Source organism: Peromyscus maniculatus, chromosome 6 (genome assembly GCF_049852395.1).
Source record: "Peromyscus maniculatus bairdii isolate BWxNUB_F1_BW_parent chromosome 6, HU_Pman_BW_mat_3.1, whole genome shotgun sequence".
In the NCBI taxonomy this organism is placed as follows: Eukaryota; Metazoa; Chordata; class Mammalia; order Rodentia; family Cricetidae; genus Peromyscus; species Peromyscus maniculatus.
Window position 1 is genome coordinate 68793647 of NC_134857.1, and position 10789 is coordinate 68804435.

A 10789-nucleotide genomic window follows, 5' to 3' on the forward strand; every position below is an offset into this window, starting at 1 on the left:
GACAGGATGGGCCAGCATAACCTACCAGGGCCCTCCCATAATCTCAGTCACTTTGGCCCAGAGATGCCTGTGCTCACCATCTTGTCTGCATCTCCCAGCACCTACTCCAGGGCCAGCTTCTGGACCCACTGCCACCAGCTGCCTGTTGGCTCTTCTTGTCTCTTGACGCTCTCCCAGGCTCTGGAGATTTTTATGTTTAGATTATGGTCATGCCTGGTCTTGTTCCCTTTACCCCATTCTCAGGACTCTCTATAAGATTCTGGACAGCTGCAGACAGCTAACTCTGGCCCAAGGGGCAGGGGAGGAGGACCCGAGTGGCATGGTGACCATCATCACAGGCCTTCATTTGGACAACCCCAGTGTGCTCTCTGGGCCCATGCAGGTAGGTCACTGATGAGGCGGGGGATGGAGTCGGGAAGAGGTGTTAGGAGCCATCTTCAGACACACACCCGCTCCAGAGAAGCTGCCCCTTTCCTACCATGTCAGGTCAGGCCCTCCCTCATCTTGCCGCCTCCACCATTCCACAGGCTGCCCTGCAAGCTGCTGCCCATGCCAGTGTGGATGTCAAGAATGTTCTGGACTTCTACAGGCAGTGGAAGGAGATTGGTTGAGACTGGTCCACAGGCCCTGCAGTGGGGCTGACTCCAGATTTCTCCTGTTCTCTCCGGCAACCAGGACCACCACCTGTAGTCACCCCCCACGCAGACTCATGCGGCACATGGGAAGGCGGGCCAGCTGCACTGAGGCTGCAGGGAGGCCCGGAGCCAGCTGGAGGATGGGCTGTTGCTGAGGCGGAATCGGGGACGGGAGGAGGGCTTGGAGGAGGAGTGGCTTGCGGACCCCTGGCCCTTCCACATTAGCCCTGTGTCCCCAGGGCGGGGCTGGCACGGGCCTGCATTCCACTGGAGCAGCTCCTGGACTTTGAGAAGGGCCCTGTCCTCACCCAAGATAGAGGGGGGTGGAGCTGCGAGTTTGGGCCCCTGGCTCTCAGGGAAGAGTTGGGAGACACTGAGTGTCGGCACAGACCCTGCCCACCCTCCAGGACCCTCTCCCTCGTCTCCCATGGGGGACAGGGCGGCTCTGGGGCCAGCTGTGGTGGCTCTTAGGGAAGCAGGGCCTGAAATGGCCTACCCCACAGAGTAGGGGCTGCACACTCCAAGGCCCCACTTCCTTTCTGCTGCTGCCCAGCTTCCAGGCCCACTTAGGGTGTGGGCTGGCTGGCTATGTGCCAGTGGTCATCCCTTCTCCACCAGTTCCAGTCACTGTGCTTGGTGCTCTTGGCTGCTGGGCTGGGGTAAGGGGTGCCAGGGAAGGAGTGAGGGCCAAGGCCACCCCCTCACCATCCAGGGAGGGCTGGAGGGAGGGTGGCAGAGAGGCAAGATCCCTGGAAGCTGCTTACTCGGGGCCCCTGCCCTGAACTACCCTCCTTTGCCCATCCCCAGGACTAGAGCCCTGGTGGGCTGAGCATGGGCTGGCTTTTGGAGTGTCAAGTGATACAGGAGTGGAGATCATGACTAGCTCAGGGGCAGACAGGTGTCCTGAACACAGAGCTGTGGGGAGGCTCTGGCCATGGCGACCCCAGTTCCACCCCTCAGCCTGGAAGCCTAGCACAGCTGGGGCTGGGATCTTTTCTGCTCCCCTCCTGACCCCAACTGGCCTAGCAGCTCTGGCTGTGCTTAGAGCAGCTGGCTTCCTGCCTTCCACCAAGACAGGGGCGGGGAAAACCAGGGGACGGTTGGGGTTATCCCATTTCCAATTCTGGCAGACTTGAGACTCAAGCATCACTTAATAAAGACCCCTCCCCAAGCCCACCCTGTCTGCTGTGCCTTCTGTGCAGGAGCTCCTGGGGGTTGGGAATGGGGAAGGCGTGGAACCCGGTGTGTTTGGAAGTCCTCTACTGTTAGAGATACGCCTTTTCGGTGGGAGATCACTGCACACTTTGAAAAGGAGGGCTCTTAAGCGCCTCGCCAACTGAGACTAAGGCCCAAATAAAAGTCTGCCTTGATGGGGCTGGGGAGATGACTTAGTAGCTAAGAGCACTTGTTCTTGCAGAGGACCCAAGTTCAAGTCCTAGCACTCCATGGTGGCTCACAGCCATCCATAACCCAGTTCCAGGGGATCTGATGTCATCCACTTCAGGCTTCCACAGGCACCAGGCACACACATGGTGTGGATTCATCTAAGCAAAACACTCAAGCTCACACAAAATGGACCTTGAACAGAGAATTTTACTGACATATTTATACTTTACATGCCACAAACACTGTCATCCTTAAGTTTCTTTCAGGTCCCAGCCCCAGGTTGCACTTAATTTAAACAGGAACAGGAGACTGCAGGTAGATTTACACAGCAAAGACAGGACACACTGCCATGACTTTTTAAGCATACAAGTGGTTTGGTTTGGTTTTTTTGAGACAGGGTTTGCTTTCTCTGCGTAGCCCTGGCTACACAGGAACTCTCTGTAGCCCAGGCTGGCCTCGAACTCAGAGATCCTCCTGCTTCTGCCTCCCAAGTGCTGGGATTAAAGATGTGTGCCACTATGCCTGGCCAGTGTTTTGTTTTTTATTTTCAAGACAGAGTTTCTCTGTGTAACAGTCTTGGCTGGCCTCGAACTCGCAGAGATCCGAATGCCTCTGCCTCCCAAGTGCTAGGATTAAAGGCGTGTGCCGGGGTTGGGAATTTAGCTCAGTGGTAGAGCTTGCAAGTGCAACGCCCTGGGTTCGGTCCTCAGCTCTGGGAAAAAATTAAAAAAGGCGTGTACCACCACCAACCCGGCCAGTGTTCTCTTTTTTGTATAGTGTTTACCCAGGGTCTTGCCCACCTGGCAGAATTGTGTTTTTCCTAATGCAGCAAAGAAGACTTATTGGCAGCCCTGGATTTAGTGATGCTTGTGACCTCCTTGCCCTAAGCTTCCTTGTAAGAGGTTTGCCTTAGGTGGCCCATAAACCACTGTCTCTTTGTCATGAGACAGCCTAATGGCTTGTCCCTCTTAGTGAGTAAACATTTACATCCTGGCACCCACTTACCTCAACAGGCCTGCTTAGATTCTAACTTATGGGGTACTTTGGAGGTAGTGCTCCTTTACCTAAATTCCATTCATGTGACTTCACATCTCCTAATCTATTAGTCCTTTATAACATCACTACCACTGAACTGTATCATCAACACTTGTGGTTTAGAGAGTCCAGGGAACTCGGGTAGGGCTTCTAAATTGCTGTACAACCAACCTGGCCTTAGACTTGGGTGGTTCCTTCCGTTCTGGGATAGAGAGCCCAGGAAGCATCACCATTCCTGGTTTACAGAACAGTGTGAAGAAATCTGCCTGGGCCTAGTTTGGTGCCCTCCAGGGGGAATAAGACATGAGACTTGAAGCTAAGGTTCTTTATACCTAGCGCCACTGGATTGGCAACTCGTGGGACATTTACCCACCAACCCCACAGCTCCCCAGAGTGTTCTTGAGTGCAAGCAGCAGGAAATATTAGAAGGATTTAGATTGTGGAGATAATCGGATAGAAAATAAAGGATAGCCTCGAGAGGGCCTGGAACCTATTCCAACAGGCCCCAACTGTCTCTGCCCCAGAGACGCCAAGGGGTGGAGCAAAAGACCTCCCCCCAGCACAGCCAAGTGCAGACCATCTCAGACACCTGCACTCAGGCCCGTGGTCCTGATCATCCTCTATTCGGACCTGCTGGGTAAAGCCACGAGGAACCCGAGAACGGGCTCCCACATTGTGTCGGGGTAAATGAGATAGATCGGTGTGTCTTTCCCAGGGGGGCAACATTCACCACGGGCAAAGCAGGGATGCCTTCTGAGATGCAGCTAAAGTTGGTTTTGGAGCCTCCTGCCTAGCAACCTCAGATCCTGGGGAACTTAGACCAGGTGTCCTGGTCAGAGATTAGATCCCCACGTGGGCCCCTAGCCTGGTCAAGACAGCACAGTGAAGTGGGCCCAGACACACGCTGAAGGGCTGGCGGTGTGCAGGAGGCCAAGTGAGCTGCCTGCTAATGGGGCTGGGCCACCCAGTGCTACTCCAGGACTGGCAGACAAGGCTAAGATTGTTCCCCAGCTTCCCTCCGTCTCCAATTCGGCCGGGCCTGGCCCATATCCCCAGCCACTCTTCTCCGTGTCAGGCTGACTGGCAGGAACCAGAGACTGCCTGTGGAGTCCAGTCAGCCTGGGATAACGCAGCTCACATGTGAGAAAATGGAGATGAAGCATCGGCCCGGCCTCACATTCCGCTCTGCAGCAGAGATCCCCAGATCCTTTGCTGAGGGCTGATAGACTCCTCCCAGTATCGTCTCAGCCCTTCCCCGGGGGAGCGGGGCTGCAGTCAGGACAGGCAGCTCTCCTACACCGCCTCTTCATCTGGGATGAGGGGCCTGGGGACCAGGTTTGTCTTGTCAAGCTGGGCAAGGTCCTCAGCATGGACTCAGAGGAGACTAACACTGCGAAGTCCCCCTAGTCTTCACTCCAGGACGGGCGGGGCTGGCGGCAGGAAGAGAGGGTGGAGTTGCTGGAAAGTTTTAGCCAAGGGCCGGAGGAAGGGTCCTACGGGTCCGGGTCAGTGGCCCCGCCCACTCATTAGCCCCGCCCCCGCCGGTGCCGAGGAATGTGCTGGGCGAGGCGACCGAGAGGCGGGCGGGGCAGGCGGAGCCGAGGCCACCCGGACGCGGCGCACAGGTCTGGGCTGAGGGGCACGGGACCCAGGAGGGGCAGGGGTCCCAAGTGGCCTCAAGGGCACCCCTAATTCCTTGCCCTGCTTAGTTAAGCAGTTTCCCCGAGGGCACGAATTTTGTCGGTGGAGGTCTCCGTCCTCTGCCGGAGGGTGGGTGGGGGGTCCTAAAGTCAGGGTTCTGGTTGAGGACCAAACGGGGGTTCTAGCAGGAGGCCGCCTCGCTGCTGGGTGCCCTTACAGCACGCCCGCAGACGCTGAGGACCTCTCCTGCAGGACTGGATGCCCCAGGCTAGGGCCAGGAGGGAACGGGCAAGAGTTGTGGCCAGCACCAGCTGCCGCCACCCGTGTGGGAGCCCAGCTTGGGCTCAGTGGCTGACTTTACCCTGAACCTGGTCGTAGGAACCTGTGGATGGGTGCCAATCCCTGACCCGCCCCTGTTCTGTCTCCAGGTCGACGTGGAGTTACCTGGCCACCATGCTCAGTCTCAAGCTGCCTCAACTTCTTCGAGTCCACCAGGTCCCCCGGGTGAGGGGCCCCAACCCATCAACCTTGTCTCTCCCCAAAGGACTCATTGGGGCAGAGCTTTTTCTCTCGTTAGCTATTAGGGAAGTCCCTCCTGCAAGCTAACTTTCTTATCTTTCTATTGCAGTATAGAACCTGCAACCCTTCCCCAAATATCCCTCCATCCGGAGTCCCCTTCTGCAGAACACCCAGTGTGTGTACCCCCATCCTATCTGATCCCAGTAGAGTTCTGTGGGTTTGGAACGCTGTGGTGAGAAAGGAGTTGGAATTGAGTTTGGCTTGGGACCCCTGTGATCTCCAGCGCATCTTTTTTTGTTTTGTTTTTCTATTTTTCGAGACAGGGTTTCTCTGTGTAGCCCTGGCTGTCCTGGAACTCACTCTGTAGACCAGGCTGGCCTCGAACTCACAAAGATCACTTTGCCTCCTGAGTGCTGGGATTAAAGGCATGCATCAGGCTACCAGACACTTTTCATGCTTGCTCCCCCACCACCCGCAGGTGTTTTGGGAAGACAGCATCTTGTCTGGCTACCGACACCCCACAAGCTCGGCCTTAGACTGTGTCCTCAGCTCCTTCCAGATGACCAATGAGACGGTCAACATCTGGACTCACTTCCTGCCCACCTGGTGAGGGAAGGCTCTGCCTTAGGTTCAGATGGGGTGCCAGGCGGGCAGGGACTGGCCAGGCACTCCGGCCCCAGCGCCTGAGCAGGTGCCCGGCACAGGTACTTTCTGTGGCGCCTGCTGGCGTTGGGCAGCCCGGGCTTCCGCGCGGAGCCGTACCACCTGCCCTTGTTGGTCTTCCTACTGCCCGCCTGCCTCTACCCCTTCGCGTCCTGCTGCGCGCACACCTTCAGCTCCATGTCGCCCCGTGCGCGCCACATCTGCTACTTCCTGGACTACGGGGCGCTCAGCCTCTACAGCCTGGGTGAGCTGAGGGCAGTGGGTGATGGTGGGGCGCAGAGGGTGAGCCCGCAGGCCTCAGCTCGCACCTCGCCGCAGGCTGCGCCTTCCCCTACGCCGCCTACTCCATGCCGGCCTCCTGGCTGCACGGCCGCCTGCACCGGTTCTTCGTGCCCGCCGCTGCGTTCAACTCCTTCCTGTGCACCGGTCTCTCCTGCTACTCGCGGTGGGTTCTGGACCGCCCCCCCCCCCCCCAGTGTCGGAAAGGGTAGGCAGGCGGGGCTCTTGAGCCACCCCTGTACCTTACCCAGCAGGAGGCCTTACTGTCGGCCAGTGTGCGGTCCTGGAAAGGCAGTTGTCTCTATGGCCACATAGCAGATGTGGCATTTACACGGGGTGGCCGTGGGGGGAGACCCTGTGCCCCGAGGGCCTTCTCTTTTATGATTTTTTATTTGTGTGTTTACCATACCTGCTGAGTTATCTCACCAGCCCGTTCCTTTCTCCCCTCCCCCCTCTTTCATTTATTCTTTTTCCTTGCTCCTTTTTCCTCCCTCCCCTAGACAGGGTTCTTGCGTGTAGCCCTGGCTGTCCTGGAACTCTCAAACTCAGATTCCCCCTGTCTCTGCCTCCCAAGTGCTGGGACTTAAGGCTGCACTACCCTGTTCTGAGACAGGGTCTTGAGCTATACGGCTGACCCTCCTGCCTCTACCCCCCAGTGCTGGGGTTACAGGCATGCCTCCACACACCTGCTTCCTGAGGGAGGCTCTCTTCGCCACTGAGGCCCTTCATCCCCTTTGACCCAGACAACTCCTGGACCTGTACTCCCCCCCACCCCCCAGGGATGGAGACCAACCCGCTTCTCTTGCCCATCAGGTTCCCAGAGCTAGAGCGGCCCAGGTTCAGCAAGGCTCTGCGCACAGCCGCCTTTCTCTACCCCTTCCTGTTCGACAACCTCCCGCTGTTCTACCGGGTAAGGGCACCAGGGCTCTCCCGGCCCCTGCCCTGCCTGCCGTCTTGACCTCATGGCGGTCCTCAGCCTCTATCCTCAGCTCTCCGCCCACTCTCCAGGCGCAGGACCCTGGGGCCCACCCCCTCAGCACCCCTGCCCCCATCGGACCTTAGCGGGGTCCCTTGTCCCAGGGACGCTCTCCAGCGGCTCTCTTTTCTCTCACCAGCTGCAGCTGTGTTGGGGCAGGGCCCACAGCTGTGGGCAGGAGGCCCTGAGCTCCAGCCACGCCTACCACCTCCTCTGTGCTCTGCTCACCGGCTTCCTTTTCGCTGCCCGTCTGCCGGAGCGCCTGGCACCTGGGCGCTTCGACTATATTGGTGAGCACAAGCCCGGCTCAGGCTGGCCTGGCAGAGCAGGGAGACTGCTCTCCAAGTGCAGAGTGAGCCAGGAACATGGGGTATCCTCCCCTGAGGGTGGGTGATCAAGCCAAGAGGGCTACCCCAGCCCCTCAGCCCCCAGTAATCACAGAATGTAGGGCTTTATGCAACTCAGTCCAATCGCTCTTCCAGAACCTTTAGGGGTCTGATTTCTCCCCAGGCCCGGTGGACAGGTGACTACCCCAGGTTACAGGTGAATCTGTTCAAAACTGGGGCGGGTCTGTGCCTAACCAGTCCACCCCCATCTTCAGGCCACAGCCACCAGCTGTTCCATATCTGTGCAGTGCTGGGCACCCATTTCCAGCTGGAGGCGGTGCTGGTGGATATGGGATCCCGCAGAGCCTGGCTGGCCATGCAAGAGCCCTCCCTTGGTCTGGAGGCTACCATGGCCACCTTGAGCCTGGCAGTGCTTGGGAACCTGCTCATCATCGCTGCCTTCACAGCCTCTCTGCTTCGGATCCCTGGAACCTGTCCCCTGCTGCAGGGTAACTCGCTAGAAGCGGGACTCCAGGCTAAACAAGAGTGAGCCCCATCTCCGGGACTGGCATGGAGGGAGGCAGAGGCCAGGCCTCATTGCTGGGGAGGAGCCCTGACAGGGAGGGGCCTGAGAAGGCGGAGGCTGTTCTCAGTCTGAACGGGGTGGCTGAAGAGAAGAGGAAGTCTGGGGGGCTGGTGGAAGGACAGGACCCTAGAGGCAAGTAGTGAAGGCCAGTAAGTGGAGACAGGTGCCCAGGCCCGAGCAGAGCTGGAGGTGTGGGGCCCCTCGTGTGGCCTCTGCCCTGACATCTGCTCACCTCAGGTCATCCTGAGTGCCTGTGAGCCACCCGGCCCACATACCTGCCCTGCCCCAGGGCCTGACGGTGCCTCTTGTCAGCAACTGTGTGTCCACACACGAGCTGCCTGTCTTGCTCACCGCTGTGACCAGGCCTTTGGTGGCTCATGTGTTTGGATGTGTCCCCGGTGATATAATGGATATGGTGAGGGTCGCTGCAGGGAGGGGGGCGGCTGGACGTTAGGACGACACCTCCAGTGTGACCCGTAACAAAGCAGTATAACAAATAAACTGGACTGTAGCTTTCTGGGATTGAGTGTGAAGCCTCCCCCCACCTCCCCCCCCACCTATCCCCCCACCACAATGGACAGACACGAGCCTACTTCCTCCTCTGGACTTTATTTTGGAGCAGCTGTGTGCCACCCAGGACAGGGAGAGGGAACAGGGAGAGTCGAGTCCTGGAGAGTAGCCAGGCTGAGGCTGAGGCTGCCGTGTGGCCCAGGGCAACACGTGCCCTAAGCAGTGGTACCGTAGAAGCGGTTGTAGGCGTCCTGGAAGCCGATGTGGTCCGCTAGCTCATCACAATTGGGGTTGAGCTCGCACACCTCCCTCTTGGGCTCCAGAGGATCTGGGTATGGGGCTGGGGCTCTGAGAAACACCACAGGGCACCGTCAACCAACATGGGGTACACACAGCTCCTTCCTACTGTACAAGAGGCTCCAGGGCCCTGGGCTTTGGAGGATCCGTCTGCCCTGTCGGGCCGGCCCTCTGCAGTTCATAGAGACCACCCCAGCACATCCTCCCTGCCGATATGAAGTCCAGGTACTCCTTCCCACTTACCCAAGCCCATGGCCCAGGTAGCGGCGGAGTCTGTTCACTACCTTACTGCCCTCTTGCTTGGACACGAAGGCTGTGGAGCAGAGGGCCAGGGTCAGGTGACTCTGGGTTTGGGGGGGGGGGCAGCCAGGCAGAAGGCGGGGGAGCTGGGGGTCTAGGGGACAGGTGGGGGCAGGGTTGAGGCTCCAGGCGGCCCACCAGTACCTTTGTCAGACTCGGAGCCACTGGGCTTTGCATCTGTAAAGGAAACAATGCACAGTTAGCTCTGTTTCCCCACCCCTGCCCCTCCGTGCTTCGTGCCTTCCCAGAGCAGATCCCGGGATCTTCAGGGGTGCGGGTTCCCACAGAAATGGACAAGGACACACACCTGCTGGGCCAGAGAGGCAGAATGCAGCCAGGGCCAGGAGAGTGAGCAGAGAGAGGGTCCTCATGGCGTCTGCCAGTTCTGCACCAGGATGCTGTACGGGACTTCACTGCTCTGAGCACTTCAGCCTCCAGCACCATTTATATCCACGGCCTGTGCCCGTGAGAGCAGGCGGGGCAGGGGATGCTGCCAGGACTAATTGGGGGTCATGTGCCCTGGCTCAGTAGGTCAAACCCAAAGGATGCTGTGGTTGAGGGCTGCAGCTGCCTGGGCAAGGCCCTGGGAGTGGATGTGGGCCACAATCAGGGGTTGCCAGACTGAGACTGCCCTAGGCCTCTTCCCCCCAGGGTGCCCCACCTCCCTGGTCTCTGTTCTCTTCCTGGGCCTCAGCTGGAGCACTGGCTGGGCCCTATGAGTACCCTAGAGATGGTGCAGCGGTCTAAAATAGGGTTGGGACGAACTGGGCTCCAGATCTCACAGCCTGTGATTTTCAGTGTCTGCCACGAGGGCAGGAGCCAAACCCCGGGGCAGGAGTGACCAGTGATGTCCTCATTTGCCCAGCTGCAGGGCAGCTCTGCTCAGCTCTGGGGAAAGGGCGGGACAGTGTGCTGGTTAGTTTTATGTCAACTTGAGACGAGGAAGCCTCAATTGAGAAGATGCCTCCGTAAGATCTGGCTGTAGGGCATTTTCTTAATTAGTGATGGATGGGGAAGGCCCAGCCCAGGGTGGGTAGTACCATCCCTGGGCTGGTGGTCCTGGGTTCTATAGGAAAGTGGGCTGAGCAAGCCATATGGAGCAAAGCAGTAAGCTTCAGCCCTCCATGGCCTCCGCATCAGCTCTGCCTCCAGACTCCTGCCCTGATGTCCTTCGATGAACAGTGCTGTGGAAGTGTGAGCCAAATAAACCCCTTCCTCCTCAAGTTGCTTTGGCCATGGTGTCCCATCACAGTACTTAGTAACCTTAACTAGGCCAGGTAGCATGGGGCCAAGGGCCCAAAGCTCAGACCTAGGCTGACAAAGGTAAGGACGGCCTCTTCCATTCTGGCAGTGCGGAACACAGACCAGGGAGGCTGACCCTGGTGGGCAGACCTGCAAGGTGTACAGGGGTGGAATGCAAGTCTGGGGCCTCACCCTGTGGTCTCCATCCTGCCAGGGTAGTGTCAACCTCAGATAGGGCCTGCTCTCCCGTGAGCCAGGTGATAAAGACTGTCTTCACAGGGACAGCATCCTAGCCCAAGGCCTGTCTCCCATGAGCCACCACTGTTTCCCAGCTTGGGCGGGGGTGGGGCGGAGAATGAGAAAGTGACCTGTTGGACCTTTTTGTTTTTTTGAG

General features: G+C 58.4%; 3 protein-coding genes across 5 annotated transcripts in view; 2 read left to right on the forward strand and 1 right to left on the reverse strand.

The window, feature by feature from the left end:
- Positions 1 to 1811, forward strand: part of Smg5 (SMG5 nonsense mediated mRNA decay factor) — a 30798-nt gene extending 28987 nt beyond the window's left edge. The window contains exons 21-22 of the mRNA XM_006976385.4: positions 244 to 382; positions 528 to 1811. Coding sequence (XP_006976447.1) covers positions 244 to 382; positions 528 to 611 — 223 coding nt within the window. The 3' untranslated portion in view covers positions 612 to 1811. The remainder of the gene's footprint in view (positions 1 to 243; positions 383 to 527) is intronic.
- A 2305-nt stretch (positions 1812 to 4116) lies between these two features.
- On the forward strand, positions 4117 to 8568 carry Paqr6 (progestin and adipoQ receptor family member 6). Of its 3 annotated transcripts, none has more exons than XM_015995263.3 (8): positions 4117 to 4391; positions 5126 to 5201; positions 5695 to 5822; positions 5921 to 6123; positions 6198 to 6324; positions 6972 to 7068; positions 7274 to 7424; positions 7736 to 8568. In XM_015995263.3, the coding sequence occupies exons 1-8, from the start codon at positions 4372 to 4374 to the stop codon at positions 8008 to 8010; spliced, it is 1077 nt and encodes a 358-aa protein (XP_015850749.1). In that variant the 5' UTR covers positions 4117 to 4371; the 3' UTR covers positions 8011 to 8568. The 3 variants fall into 3 exon arrangements, with proteins under 3 accessions (XP_015850749.1, XP_006976444.2, XP_042135236.1); XM_006976382.4 differs by lacking the exon at positions 4117 to 4391 and adding an exon at positions 4555 to 4681; XM_042279302.2 differs by lacking the exon at positions 4117 to 4391 and adding an exon at positions 4555 to 4681 and having other exon boundaries at positions 6053 to 6123.
- Positions 8569 to 8639: 71 nt separating this feature from the next.
- On the reverse strand, positions 8640 to 9561 carry Bglap (bone gamma-carboxyglutamate protein). Its single transcript, XM_006976380.4, has 4 exons — positions 9461 to 9561; positions 9298 to 9330; positions 9097 to 9166; positions 8640 to 8904 (listed from the first exon to the last, which is right to left on the reverse strand). The coding sequence occupies exons 1-4, from the start codon at positions 9522 to 9524 to the stop codon at positions 8772 to 8774; spliced, it is 300 nt and encodes a 99-aa protein (XP_006976442.1). The 5' UTR covers positions 9525 to 9561; the 3' UTR covers positions 8640 to 8771.
- Positions 9562 to 10789: the final 1228 nt, after the last annotated feature.

What these genes read in the sequence shown, in the direction of transcription:
- Paqr6 (XM_006976382.4), top strand. Translation starts at nt 4,611, where the DNA reads ATGTGCTGGGCGAGGCGACCGAGAGGCGGGCGGGGCAGGCGGAGCCGA. An exon ending in GCTCAGCCTCTACAGCCTGG is followed by an intron (nt 6,124 to 6,197) that starts GTGAGCTGAGGG and finishes ACCTCGCCGCAG; the next exon opens with GCTGCGCCTTCCCCTACGCC. An exon ending in ACCTCCCGCTGTTCTACCGG is followed by an intron (nt 7,069 to 7,273) that starts GTAAGGGCACCA and finishes TTCTCTCACCAG; the next exon opens with CTGCAGCTGTGTTGGGGCAG.
- Bglap (XM_006976380.4), bottom strand. Translation starts at nt 9,524, where the DNA reads ATGAGGACCCTCTCTCTGCTCACTCTCCTGGCCCTGGCTGCATTCTGC. An exon ending in TGGCTCCGAGTCTGACAAAG is followed by an intron (nt 9,167 to 9,297) that starts GTACTGGTGGGC and finishes TCTGCTCCACAG; the next exon opens with CCTTCGTGTCCAAGCAAGAG. An exon ending in TACCTGGGCCATGGGCTTGG is followed by an intron (nt 8,905 to 9,096) that starts GTAAGTGGGAAG and finishes GGTGTTTCTCAG; the next exon opens with AGCCCCAGCCCCATACCCAG.